General features: G+C 52.9%; 1 protein-coding gene across 3 annotated transcripts in view; it reads left to right on the forward strand.

Moving 5' to 3' along the window:
- Positions 1–14,253, forward strand: part of PEMT (phosphatidylethanolamine N-methyltransferase) — a 43,473-nt gene that overhangs the window by 19,961 nt on the left and 9,259 nt on the right. For all 3 annotated transcript variants that reach the window (XM_037384332.1, XM_037384331.1, XM_037384330.1), the window contains exons 3-4: positions 3,437–3,552; positions 11,749–11,894. In XM_037384332.1, coding sequence (XP_037240229.1) covers positions 3,437–3,552; positions 11,749–11,894 — 262 coding nt within the window. The remainder of the gene's footprint in view (positions 1–3,436; positions 3,553–11,748; positions 11,895–14,253) is intronic.

The raw sequence follows: 14,253 nt of genomic DNA on the forward strand, positions 1-14,253 counted from the left end.
AGTCCCTGCTTCAGAGCTGGGGTCGAGCAAGTTAAAACGTAGCGTGTTCAACAGCCAGCTTCCCTGGATGGCAGACAAAAATAATCAATTTCCTTGAAACAATTACTAAATATTAATGAGAGGCGATGGTCTGCCATACACACAGAGCTGTAAAGAGTGTTTCCTGTTGATCAGCTGCAGAGACAGGTTCGTGAGATGAAATTGCTTTTCAAATGGTTATTTGTGGCCCTTCTCGAGGTGGCTCGGGAAGGTTTGCCTGCCCGAAAAAAGAAAAGAAAACTCAGAGCGTTTCCATTTTGCATCAGGGCAGCCACTGGGGATGCGTGTTGGTGCTTTCATTTTTGTTTACGCACTTGCCTGAGCGGTTGGGGAGATGGCTGGGTTCAGTTACGTAGAAATCAGCCCTGAATTTACGTCGGGAAGAGGATATTCCCTGGGAATATCAGCCAGCTGCGCCTGCCCCCAACGAGTGCCGAACGGCCTGCCAAAGGCAGAACATGGGACCCAGGAGCACTCCCCGGCTTTGCAGCCACATCCGCTCGTTGATTTATTTCAATAACGAGCATTGGGGGAAACATTAAAAAAATTACTTACAGCCCTCACCAAGTATCCTAAAGTGAAAGCAGAGGGCTGGGAGCTTTAGAAAAGGAGCCTTGAATTTTTCTATTGCTTTGACCCTTGGGTAAGTCAGGAAACTTTGTATTAACTCGGTTTCCAAACCTGGAGGTCGGAAGAAAGAGAAAAATGCTCCTTTCCGTCCCTCACCGGGGTGCACAGCCATGGTGGGGGGCTTTTCCCTCCCCTATGTTGTGCTCTCCTGCAGGCAGCACAGTGCGGAAGGCTGGGAGAGCGGACGGCACACCGGGATGGAGGCAGCCCTCCTGGGAGGCTGCCAGTCACAGCCCTGCTGTGCCCCACACACGGCCACGGAGGATGCTGAAAGCATTTTGCATCCATCATGCAGTAAATAATAACACGTCGAATCATGATTTTGTAAAACCCTGAAGCCAGCTGCGTAGCCATGGGTCAGACAAGAGCTAATATTAGTTAGAAATGACTAAAATTAGAAAATTAGAACCGAGCCAGAACTAATTAGTCATTCAAGGAATAGAACCAGAACCGGAACAAATTGTTACTGAAATATCGCTGCAAGGCTTGGCAGGCACCGGTGCTTCCAGCCCCGTGCCGGCTCCCACTCTGCTTTGCTCGGGATGGCTCTCGCAGGGCCTCGGAAAGGAGCCGGGGGTCCCATTGGAAGGCTGTGACAGCTAAATAAAAGTTGGTGTCTGAGTCCCAGCTGGGGAGTTAGCAGCAGCACAATGCCGCAGGAGCTGGGCTGTGCTGGGGGCGATCCAGCTGCTGCCCCGAAGGGCTTAGGGAGGGCTTAGGGACGGCCCCTCGCTGCTCAGATGTGCCTTTCCAAAGGCGAGGGCAGCGACGAGGCTGCCGGCAGCACATGGGCTCTCCCTCTGATCCCGGCAGTGCTGCCTTCTCTTTCAGCTTCAGCTCTGCTGCCGGCTGAGATGCTTTGAAAGCTCTCTTAAGTGAGCCAGGAGCTGCCATCCATGCAAACCCCGCCAGAATAATTTCCAGGGAATTAGGAAGTTGGTACAGATAACTGGCATGTGGCTGCATTTTTCCCTCTGTGACTCAGTCACCTGTATGGTCACTTCTTTTTACTTTCCAAAGGTGGTAACTCACCCCATATTTCTTTTTCCACTCTCTCAGCACTCAAACAGCAGCTCCCATTTTAGCAGTAGTGTGACGCACAGTGTTTTAAATTCAATTTAGAATACAAACTATTTATACCAGCCAGAAAAAGGCAGTGAAGCAGCTCTCTCTGTCATGAGTGGATTTGTAATTTCAGAGCAATCATTGCATAACTAATTGAATCAGCTCTCAGCATGTGAAATCAGTGCCCTGCTTATTGGAGGTTTTCATCGTTCTCCCCTCCTGAAGCCAACAGTCCCCCGCCACCAGCAGTACTTTGTGCTTCTGCATCAGCCTGGGAAGAAAGCGGGACCTGCAAAGCTGCCTTTTCCGCTCAAATAGAGCCAATAAATTACCAAATACATTCAGAGTGGATGAATAGCTGGGTTGCAGGTGCCCCCTAAAAGCTGCCCAGGCTCCATGTGAGGGAGTGAAGTGCATTTGAAGCTAATGAAGTGCCAGCCGTGTCTGAGAAGCAAATTGGTGCCGAGATGTTCTGCTGACTCCCACCTCCCGCTTCGTTGCCCAGGTGTGCTCGGCTTGGCTCGAATTCAGGGTCTGATCCCAACCCCAGGCTTGGTGCCTGAAAGTGGAGCCTAAAAGAGGCAATAAGTACAGCGACAGCTTTCCGAGAGGTACAGGAAAGGTAGAAGACAGAGCAGCTGTAAGGATTTTCACCAGCTTGGGAGTGAGGGCCCTGGATTTGGTGACTTGGGTGGATCCATTCCTGCAGATTTTGGGAGCAGCTCCAGCCACCTGCGTGCAGCAGCCTCCCAGGGTGAGAGGGCACCTCCTCAGCTGTGAGGCATTTTGGGCAGGGGCCCATCAGCTTCTGCAGAACATGAAGCTTCACGTTGCAACCAGAAAAGAAATAAATGTGCTGCAAAGGATGCTAATGCCTCCCCAGAGATGCTGCCTTCGTACGTGTGAGTCCTGGGCTGTCACTGATGTGCTGTATGGGTTGCACTGAGACGGCCGTGCAGGGATGGGCGAGGAGTGCAGATGAGCCCTTAATGGCCACAATTCTGAGTGCTAATGAAGGCCAGCTGGTTCAGCCTGTACAAGTGGAAGCAGTTCTCCAGGCAAAGCTGGCAGCTCTTGTTTAGGGGGAGTGCTTGTAGACTTTTCTGGATGTGTACAGGGAGGAGTTGTTCCTGCCAGGTGTGATCCTTAAGTCTGGCTGTAGGAGATGATAGAGCCCAGGGATGAGAGCTGGGTGTTTCTGTTGTCCATCCCCTACTCAGGGATCTGGTTTCTTTGGAGAGCAACACTTGGCTCCATGGCAGGGGCCTCTTGGCTTTGGTGGCCTGGGGACAGCCTTAGCAACGCTCTCAGCCTTGTTAGACACATGTTGTCCAAGCCACATGTTCCCCAAAACCTGATGGGTAGGATGTTTTGGGGTTTTGTGGGGGTTTTGTTTTTTGTTTGGTTTGGATTTTGTGTGGGTTTTTTTATCGTGGTCCTGTGCCTCAGTGCTGCCAGCTGGCCTGGTGCACTAGGGCATATGCAATGCAAGCATCAGCAGGGTATGGGTAGGAGAAGGAGGTTTCATCCCCAGGCTTGGTTTAAGCCATGTCCCGCCAGTGGCCTTTGCTTGCTTTTTGCACAAAGCCACAGAGACGGTGTCTGCCCTTGCATCGGGCTGAGGCTGTGGGATTCCTGCTGCTGGGGCAGGCAGTGCCCAGGCTCCTCCAACCACCCACTTTGTTTTCTGTTGTCTCTTCAGGTTGCCAGATGGGAGCACAAAACGCGAGCGCTCAGCCGAGTCTTCGGCTCTCCACACGCTGCCTGCTACTGCCTGGGCGCTGTTATCCTGATGCTTAATTGTGTGCGGAGCCATTGGTAAGGCGCTAACTCTACTGCTATGTATCGAGGCATAGAAATGCCCCGACGGGGGGGGGTGGGGGTGGGGACGGGGGATATTTGCTCTGCAGTGCTGGATCCAGCCCCAGCATATTGCTTTTACGTGGTGGGATACCTTCAGCCAGCAGCAGATTGATTGCAGGGTTTGTGATAAAGATGAGGGATGCAGCAGTATGGCAAAACCCATCAGTATCAACCGCTGTTGAGTGTCGCAGGTTTCCTTGCTCCACTCTCTGGGGGTGGTTTCCCATGCCCTGTGAGCAGCCCAGGTGACGGGAGGGCTGTTTGCACAGGATGGATCATATGTAACAGCAGAATTTTTTTAATTTTCTTATAAAAACCATAAACAAAGTTAAACCTGTTTGTAAGAAGGTGCAGTTTCCCACATAGAAGAGTGGGATTATCTGTGCACTTAGCAAGCAGTCTCTTTAAACTCTTATCTGCAATCTCTTTAAATACTACCTGTGCTAGCTAATAGTATTGTATGACTGATACACCATACACCATGGGGATACGTCCTTTGACGTTCTGAGTGCAGCAGAGAGGTTTACTGCAGAAGACTTCCTCAATGCCAGCAATTTATCTGCGATCTGGTAGGCTTTATCTTCAATGCTGTTAGGAGAGACAGACTCTCTTACTAAATTCCCAAATTCAATTATGCCAGGGTCAGAGCTAATGGGTTGTTTAGTACTCTGGGTAATTTCCCAGGTGCAGAGATCTCAGGTTGGAATTTGCACATGTATTTAAGAGCTTTGCCTTCCTGGAAGTGACACCAAGACCTGCCCTTGCCCTTCTGCGTTTGTCCCAGCTACTGCTTATTGCAGAAACCATAAGAAGGCTTGCAATGAATGGGGCCATAATTGAATGCAGGCAGTACAGAGGTTGTGTGTGTGTGTTCTGCTGATGTCTTAGCGACATAGCAGGCTTGGATTTCACTGGGGAATGTCTCGGCAGTCTCTTGCACAAATGACACAGTCACTTGTTGTCTGGGAAGCAGTGCAAAGCTTTGTGCCTGCCTTTAATTAAAACCACAGCTGATGGAGGGGCAGTCTCTGTTCCCAGTGGTCCTGCTGCTTGCTGGGTCAGTGAGGCTTGCTGGGTCAGAGCAAGGCACTGGTGGGGAACTGCTGGGAGAGCCAAAGGGGCTTCATCTTTCCCAGCACCACATCACGCCTTCCACCTGCAGACCTCCCGGTGCCCTGCCAGGGCTAGCATCGCTGGCTCTGCTGGCTCTGCTCTGTGTCATGAGTTTGTGGGTGCTGTGAGGCTCATTGGGGGTGGCTCTGCCTGCGCAGCCCATGAACTGCGCCTTGAAGGAAACAGCAGGATCAACCCAGGAGGCTGGAAAAGCCCCATTTGGACCTTGGTTTTGGAGGAGAGGCTCTAGCAGATGGGGCAGCTCACCACCAACCGAAGACAGATGAGACACTAGCCCACCCTGGTGGGCCAAGGCCGTTTCAGATGATTGCAGTGTGCTGTTTATTTTACCCAGGTGTTTCAACATGGTTTGGTTATTCCCTTGCTCTCCTGGGCACTGACGTTGGCCCGAGTGACAGCTAGCAGGCTTTGGGCTGTTCAGGCAAGGCAAGCCCTTAACTGTGGGAGTGACGGGATGGTTTCGGGGCGGTCATCAGAGCAGCAACTGCTGGAGTTGCCCTGAAACACAACTGGGAGACTCACTGCCTCCATCCCCACCCCAGTGAGCCCTCCAGGGCTGTCCAAAGCTTCTTGCTCAAGCCTGGAGAGGTTGGGCTGTTTGGGAGGGATTCATCCTGCCCCTTGCCCTTGCATGAAGGTACCAGCCAGGTCCAGCCGAGGGTTTAGCTGCCCAGAGAGGGTTCATGGTTTGTACGACACGGGCACTGTCTTCTCAGTGGCCAGTGATGCCAGGAGGGATGTCTCACCTGCTCTTGCTATTTTACTTTTCCCTTTATTTTCTGACTCACTGGTACTCGAGTGCGCTGATGAAAGCTGGTTTTCTGCTCCTCAGCCCTGCAGAGGCAACCTACCTGGCAAAGCATAAGCTGTGCCTCATGCTTCGGCTGTGCGCGGCGGTCAGGATCGCTTGCACAGAGCGTGCAGGCTGCTGATAGCAAGCAAGAAGAGGCAGCCCCGGGGGGTCCCTCCACCCCTAGTGCTGTAATCCAGCCTTTAAAAATCCTCTCTTTGTGCTTTGGGGACTTTTTATGTGACTGGGGGATGCCAGGGAGTGATTGAGGAGCCTACAGGATGACTCTTTTTGTTTTTAAAACTGCTTCCTTTTTGCAGCTGAATTTTTGAAAGGCTTCATGCTGGGGGCAGAGGAGGGGAGGGCAGAGCGGACAGAAACTTTGCGAGTGGGTTGGCATCGTGGCTGAAAGCACCCGGGAGCTGGGCTGTATGGCTGCTTCATCACCCACCCCACACAAGGTGACGTGGTGTGGGACACTGTGCCGTCGTCCTGTCCCCAGTTCAGTGCTGTGATGCTCTCGTGCAAGGTTTGCTCCAAAGGGATACGTTGGGTGTAAGGAGAATCTTGTGCTCAATTAAGCAATTAGGTGCTTCCCAGCTCTGCGCTTCATTATCAGTTTTGGCTTGCTTCTGAGAAGCAATCCAGAATGACCTGTGACCAGGGGGGACCTGCTTAGTCAACTGCACAAGACAAGCATCGTTAATTGCTTTGGTGCAATGATTATTTTCATTATAGCCGTGTGCATCCTGCAAGAAGAAGGGAACTTCCATCACTGAGGCTCTTATCTGTGAAAACAATGCCTGAACTTTTGAACTACCCACACTGTGTGCACTACCCCAGTGGTTTATGACTGTTATCGGTGTGATGTGGGACGTGACAACCTTTGCTGTCCTCCAGACATAGAGCCAGTGCCTCTCTTTCCTGCCTTACGGTGTTGTTGATATTTTTCCCTGCATTAGCTCTGTGCAGGAAACTGCCACTGGCACTGCCTGCACACCCTCCCGTGCTCCCTTTGCACACCCTGGCAAACTCCCCATCTCGGGGCAGGTGTGTGCAGGTGTCTTTGTGTGCAGGGAGCTGATGAACTTCCCACCTTAAGGGTCCTTGGGGTGTTTGCCTGAGCTGTAAAGGCAACACCCACGTGCACACCCTGAAGGGGGGGGGCTTGCAGATGTGAGGGTCCTGGGGTGCCCAGGGCTATGGTGCCTCCTGTGGGAATGACCCCCTGAGCGAGGGCAGCGCCTTTGGCAATGTGCTCGGTGGGTACCACGCTGCTGGCTGGCATGGAGTCCTTCGTCGATGCCACCCACTGGGTGTTGCCTCCTGCATGGATGGGCTTCTTGCTTGGCACTGGGATTTCAAGAAAATGCATCCACCCTGGGTTGGGATTTTGCACAGGGAACGGGTTGTTTGTCATTGCCTGGTAGAGCCTCTCGGCTTTATGCTCATTTAATTTTATAAGTTAGTACCATGAACGAGCACGGTGTAAACAGTATTGATCAGAGAACTGCGTGGCCTCTTGTGCAGAAGTGACCAAGTTTGATGCTGGGAATCGAGTGTGGCCCGAAGGAGCTGATGTCCCCTCTGAGCTGCGCTGCCAGCAATCTCCGATGGCTGTGTGCGGAAAGCCCCAGGCAGCTAGTAGCACCTCCTGCTCCTGTCGGCCTGGCTGCTGGGCATCTGGATGAGGAAACAGGGCAGCTGAGAAGCGAGGCAGGGGGAGAAGCTGCCATAGCCCCCAGCTGACCTAAATAACACGCACACTGGCACTGGCAGAAAAGCAGAGTCATTATTGGCAAAAGAAGCTGTGAAGATGATGACCAGGGTAACAATTGCCGCTGGTATCGGCAGGACAATTTTAGTGTTGTTGGAGTTGCTTTTTTCAAATGAACGAGATCTTTTGTTGCAGTGTGTACTGCCTGGGCACCACTGGATGGTTTTACCCCCGTTGCCTCCTTTTGCTGAGAGGAACAAAACCTCAGGTGTGGGGGATGGACCGACGTCCTGTGTGGCGAGTGCGGCACCTTGCAGCGGTGGCTGCTGCCTCGGAAGCCCTGGATGCAGGCATCGCTGTTGCTTCCTCACTGCCTGCCGGCCCCTGGCCCAGTTCTGCCCCAATTGCATTTGCCAGCCCCAGTTTCCAGGCTGGTTTTTGGGATCAGGCAAAGGGAGCGCTGCTGGGAGCAGCCCAGCAGCGACCCAGTTTGCTGGATGAGGTCTCCACACTCCTCTGCAGAAAAGGGCTGACAAAATATGCTCGCTGTGGGCCACCGAGAGGCCCAGAAACCTAAAAGCTCAGCTTGTCTCTTAGCACGGTGTTCTCAGGTTTGCTTTGTGCAACATGCAGCCATTGGGATGTATTTGGGGCTGTGGGTTTGATTAAGTTTTCCGGTGTTTCAGTTGCCATAGTCTGGGGGGATAAATTGGTGTTTGTTGGTGCAAACCTGCCTGCGTGTCCTCTGTGTCCCAGCGGGAGGACCTGCAGCCAGGTTCCCTTGCTCCGACGTTCTTCCTGCAAGGCCACCGGCATGACATCTCTGTCCCTGTGCTTCGGTACCATTTTGAGTGGTTTTCCAGTTTTTGTGGTTTATTATGCGGTAATCTAAAAGAGGGGAGGTTCAGACTAGATGTAAGGATGAATTTTTTATGATGAGCATGGTAAAACACTGGAACAGCTTGCCAGGAGCGGTAGTAGATGCCCCATCCCTGGAAATATTAGAGTCCAGCTTGGATGGGGCTCTGAGCAACCTGAGCTGGTAGAAGGTGTCCCTGCCCATGGCAGGGGGGTTGCACTAGGTGACCTGTGAAGGTCCCAACCATCCCAAACCAGTCTGTGATTCCCACAAAGGAGCGATGTGCACGTAGAAGTGGCTGAGTGAGCCAGTGTGCCCTGTTTTGGGAAGGGTGGGCAGAACAGTGCCTGCTGCCTTGGCTTCCCCCCTGCAAAACCCTGCGGCACGCCGTGGCCATTGTGCAGCCCAACTGCAGCCGCCACAGCTGCTCCCACTCTGCCAGGAATTGGCCAAATCTGCCAGTTTGGCCAGAGTGGAGCTGATGGATTTGGTCTTTTCCCTGGTGGGGTGGAGAATGGGTACCTCCGCTGTCGTGCTTCGTGCTGACAAGCATGGGGAGATGTCAGGGGAAGCCCCATTTCCCCAGTTGCTGTTTGCCAAAGCTGGGGGCACCTTCCAGACCCCCCTCCTGCCCCCCCAGTGCCAGACATCCTCGTGCCAGCAGCCAGGTATGTGATTAAAGTAGGTCACAGCCCACCCACCCCTCCCCTGTGTTGGTAAGAGGGATGCTCCTCACCATGGCAATCGCTCCACTCGGCACATAAAGCATTTCCAGGTACTGGGAAAAAGCGTGGTTTTAATTGGTGTCCTCTCGGGTGCCGAGCTGGGCCGCTGCCTTGTCATGCAGCCAGAAATAAATGCTGTAACAAACGTGACTCAGAGGCACATGGTGAAAGGGACTGGTTTCATGACAGATTGGCTGCATGACTAGCTCCCCTAGCAAGGGAGATGGCCAACACCTTGTCCTCCCCCTGCCAGGGAGGGTGAAATGCAGTGCGGTGAGGCTCCCTCGCCACCAAGGAGCAGTCGTGGATGCCAGAATAATTGACGACTCCGTGCTGCTTGTCATGGCCCAGCATCATAAATGCTTAAAAGGTTTATTTACCAATTCTGAAAACTCCTGCACGCATCATGTTTAATGCAAATAGAGAGTGTGTTTAGGAAGATATAAAACATTACTAGAGGGAAAGGCAGTCCATTATCTCCATGCAAACACCTCCCTCTCTAGCTGTAAGCCAAACAGCAGGGGACCGAGCAAGACATGCTGATGAGGATAACTAATGCAGGTCTATCCAACCATGAAAAGGAAGGATGGGATCATCTGGAGCAGGGGAGACTGCTTTGCCAAAACAAACCGCATCACGTGCTGACTGCAAAACCTTCAAGGCTGGTCTGCAGTCAACCAGTTCATGCTCTTGAAGCCACCTTTGTCCTTCTTATGCTCTGAGGCCAAGTCGGGTCACTAGCATAGGATGGAGGAGCCTCAAGGATGTAAGATAGCCTGAATGCAGTTCATCTAGAGCAAGAAGCAGCCTCTGAGTGCTTTGCTGTAGCTGTACCTCTCTCTGCTTGGCTGTCTCTTTACTGGGGGCTGGAATCCAGGCAGCTGGGGCCAGCTTAGTGCTGCTCTCCCAGACCTGCCTCCCCAGGGATCAGCAGCAGCGTTTTTTGATCACTGTGAGATCCCTTCCCAGTGCTGGTGCCCTGTAGAGAAGTCCTGGCCGGACACACAGTCAAACCCCCAGTGCTGTGAAAAGGCATTAGCATCTTCCTCTGTGGGAGAAGAGAGCTCCAGAGCATCCCCAGGGACCTCACGTTGTGCTTTGAGAGCACGGCCAGGCCAGGGTGGCTCAGGGGGACAGGCACATCCCCGCAGGGGGACTGCTTTCCTCCCAAACCCAGGCAGTGCTGGTAGCAGGGGTGTGTATTTGGGCTTTCTCATAGGGGAGACTTGTGTAATTTAAAAATAAATACCAGGGAAATGATGCAAAGGGTTGTGCAGCTGCTGCTGCTTCACGTTGCATCCAGATTTGTGTGTTCCCATCAGTAAGGATTTGAAGCTAAACCAGTGTGAGCCTGGTGAGCTCGAGGAGGTGTGCTGGGTGCTGGAGGAGGGCCAGCCCTGGGGACGTGTGCATTTACATCACCTGGGGCCACGCTGTCATTCCTCTGCCTGTGCTCAGCTCCCTGGAAAAGAGAATTTCCCTGTGATTTCCAGCGTGGGGAGTGTAAATCACCAAGATGCTGTGTTCTTGCTCGCTCCCAAGCACATCACATTTGTTCTCTGTTTTGTTTCCTTGCTCCAGTCCAAAGTGAAGATTAAATGGCTTGCTCCGGGGTCCTAAAAACTTCTGACAATAGAAAACCTAGTGGGAACGAGCTCAAAAAAAAAAAAAAAAAAATTATCCAGGTCCCTAAACTATGGGGTTTAAATATCATCCTGGACTTTGCTTGGTGCATGTAACTTCCTGTCTGGTCTTTGAGACTTCGAAAGGAGCATCTCCAGCCGCTTGTCTGTCAGCCAGGCAGGCAGGGCTGTCCCTCTCAGCTTTCATTTGGGCAACAGAGAAAATCCAGGGATTTCCAGGGCTTGGGGAGGCTGGACATCATGGGGAAAAAAAACTATCCCGAGCCTTGCAAGTAACGTCACGGCAGCCCTTTCCAGCTGAGGCGCCTGGGAGTGCGGGCAGGAGCAGCTCTCCTGGCCCAGCCCTGGCAGGCATCGGTGGCCGGAGGCGTGGGAGAGCTGCGATTCCACTTGAATTTCAGCCTCCAGGGTGCTCATTAAAAAAAGGCTCAAAGTTTCCTGCCTCATGTGTCAGCAGCATGTGGAGAAACACTGTGCACAGCTCTGCGGGTCTGTTATCTCCTCTCATTATTATTAATGGGCATTTTTTTAATCACGGTGTTGTCTTCTTTGTAGTCATCCATTTGTGTCGGAGCTATGTGAGGTGCTGGGCCTGTCAAGCCCTGCTCTGGGCAAAGTTCAGGGGGCTGAAGGGAAGGGTCACAATTATTCCACTCACAAACGAGTTATTTGGAAGGTCAGACCTGCAATGCCTGAACAAGCTGGGAGCTGAGAAGCTGTGTTCACACTTGAAAATGCGCGTCTCTAGTATTTTCCTTTCGCCGTCCCAGTCCTCCCCCTCACTGTCAGGCTTCAGCCGTGAATCACTCCTGGGCACGTGGCTAACACATGAACACTGCAAAATATTTTGATGGAGAGGAACGGGGGTGGGAGCACGAGATAACCCAGCCGATCGATCGTTCCCAACCCTTCAAGCCCTGTGCTGAGGCATGGCAGCCTCCAGTGTTTGCAAGGGTGGCTTTCCCAGAGCTCCCAGTCACGATGAAATCTGGGGTTAGTGAGCAAGGCAAAGCTTTTGATATTGCTCGGTGAGGCTGGTATTTCCAGAAGTGAGCAAGGCTTGCAAGTAGAAAGGGCTGCCCCAGCAAGCCCTGGCTGCTCATGGGGCTGCGGCTCCTTGCTTCTCTCCTTGGGAGGCTGAGTAGGTCTAGAGGAAAAAAGGGACCTGGGGAAGGGTCCTTCTCAGCAGCATCCTCTCCCAAAGCTCCGTATCTCCCAGGGAGAGGTAGGTGATGTTAGTAATGAGTCGCCGCTTTTAACAGCCCTTGTTGTCTCTCTGACAGCTTTACAGAAGCCATGAAGAGCCAGCCGAAGCTGGAGGGCTTGGACTGCCGCTGGGGCTATTACTCGGGCTTGGCCATCTTGGCTGTAGGGACCCTGTTCGTCATCTCCAGCTTCTTAGCACTGGGATTCACTGGGACGTTCCTAGGTAAGCACCAAAAATTCAACAGCTTAAGCAGAATGTGCATTTAATTCTTGCAAGGGTCTTTTGCTAGGGCAGAGTCCTGTAAGAATTTCCTTGTCCCTGTCCTTGGGGCTGTTAGATTTTCTCTTGGCTTTATGATACCAAAGCACGATCTCACCATGTCCTTACCTGGCAGTGGTTTTATACAATGAGTCCCATCACCTTCCATGTCAAGTCTGAAATTTTGGAAAGCACCTGATAATCTGACAGTCCAAATGCCCTCCAGAAAAGGGACCCCAAGTGCAGACCCCACGACCAGGTCGGCACAGCGCAGCGGGTGCGAGCTGTCCGGCAGCTGTGCTCTATGCCCCCACCCACTCGACACACAGGCAGATGCAAGATCTCGTTTGCTTTTCCCTCTGCAATAAACCCGATGTTCGTTGACAGATTCTTTTATCTGCCGCTTTATGGGAGAAGGCATTTTCCACCGCGCCTGCTTTCACATTTAGAGAGTAATTCTATTAGCATTGTTGACTTTAAAAACATGCCAGTATGTGTGGAATTCATAAAAATAAAATAGAGACAGGAACAATAAATATCTAAGGAAAGGGGCAGCTCCCGCTGGCTGAAATAATCACAGCCCCAGCTTTGACACTGCATTTAGGCTGTGCTTTTGCAAGTGCTTTACAAACCAAATTCAATTAGCTCCTGCAGCGTCGCCAGGAAGAAGAGAGGGAGGTAATAAGCCTTCCAGGTTTCAAGTGAAGTTGCAAAGAAATGTGTTGAGTTGGCCAAGATCCTGCCACCAGAAATAGAGCTCAGCACTCCCGAATACATGCCCTCACCCTTCATCTGTGCAGCCCCACTCCTGGCCCCATGTTACACCCCTGTCCTCCAAAATCAGCCACAGCCTGTAGGAGTGACACTGTGCCTACATGTCCAGGGAGGCTGGGCACAGGAGTACCCGCCAGCAAGAGCTGCTTGAATGCTCCTGAAGTTCAGCCAGGTCTAGGGTTGTTTATGTAAGCCTGATTCATCCGACCAGGAGGATCCACAGGACTTGAACTGCTGGGGGAAGGCAAACAAGTGAGTCAGGCTCAGCATAAGCAGTGAGAGTGGCCCTGTCCCCCTCTGCTCTGCATGACCAGTGGCTCCCGTATCCCCCGGGGCACAGAGGAGGCAGGGGTCAGTGGCTGTATCGGGCACTTCTGCTCCATCCTCTCGGCCGGCGGAGGTCTCTGTGCTACCAGTGTACCGGGCTGCGGCTGCACAGCTCCGAGCCTTGCATGATGCAAGCAGGGCGTGAGGCCAGCACTCTCTGCTAGCCGGGGCATGACGGGCACTGGGGCAGAGCTGAGCTGGGATGGGGAGAGGCCAAGACCATGGGCTAGTGCAGCTGGGCTGGCTCGGGACCTCTGTGCCACAGAGGCATGGTGCAGCTGGAGCCCCATGTAGCATCCGTCCTTGGACCGATAACGGCTTCTCAGCTCCGTGCAAGCCCCCATGACTCCAAGTCAGCAGACTCTTAATGGAGAATGTTGTTCAGCCTTGGGGAAGACAAGGGGTCTGCAGGTCTTTGGGGATCCCTTTGGACTAGTACTTCCAACGTCCTCCTGCATGCAGGGTTTTAGTGATGTGCTGGTGCTGCAGGAGGAGCAGGGTCCTCCTTGGTGATAGCACTTCTGACTGCAGGTAGCAAAGGGCCGCACTGCTTTGGCAAGAAGGGGGTGTCCAGCTGCTTCTTCCAGTTGATATCTGAGCTCAAGAGAAGTTTTGAGAGAGCCTCTGACACCCAAGCACTTCAAAAACTTACTGGAATAACATTTGACCCTTTCCTTCGGGGTTTTCCTACAGCAGTGAGGGCTGAACCAGGCAGGGCAGAAGAGACCACGTTGGGGCTGCCCGGCAGATTCCTCTTTAACAGCACATTTAAGCTTTGGAGTGGCTGCAGAGCACTTTGTCTCTTGCAGGTGGGCTAAACAGTGCAGCGAGAGAGCAGTGCAGAGAGTCACCCCTCTACAACAAGCCTTTCTGTGCCACCCCATCTCCCGCACAGCAGCACCGACCCCAGCCTCTGCGGCGGCTGGATGCGGCCCCTTGCCCCGGCAGCTTTCTCCCCAGCACAGCCATCCTCCTGGGCCCCTGTCTCCGCACCGTGCCCTGGCAGGGATTCAGGCATCAGTTCAGCACCGTCTGCCTCACCGTTTGCCCTATTTCCCGACAAACGTAGGAACAAGGGTTTGGCTTCCTGGAAGCCAATGGCACCAAGAGGTGGCTCTGCCTGTCTGAGCCTATCTGTCTCGCACCCGAGCGCAGTTCCTTCCAGCACTGACTAAGATTTCAAGTAAATCTGACTTGACCAAAGTCTGTTACTGGGCTATGG

This window comes from Falco rusticolus, chromosome 4 (genome assembly GCF_015220075.1).
Source record: "Falco rusticolus isolate bFalRus1 chromosome 4, bFalRus1.pri, whole genome shotgun sequence".
In the NCBI taxonomy this organism is placed as follows: Eukaryota; Metazoa; Chordata; class Aves; order Falconiformes; family Falconidae; genus Falco; species Falco rusticolus.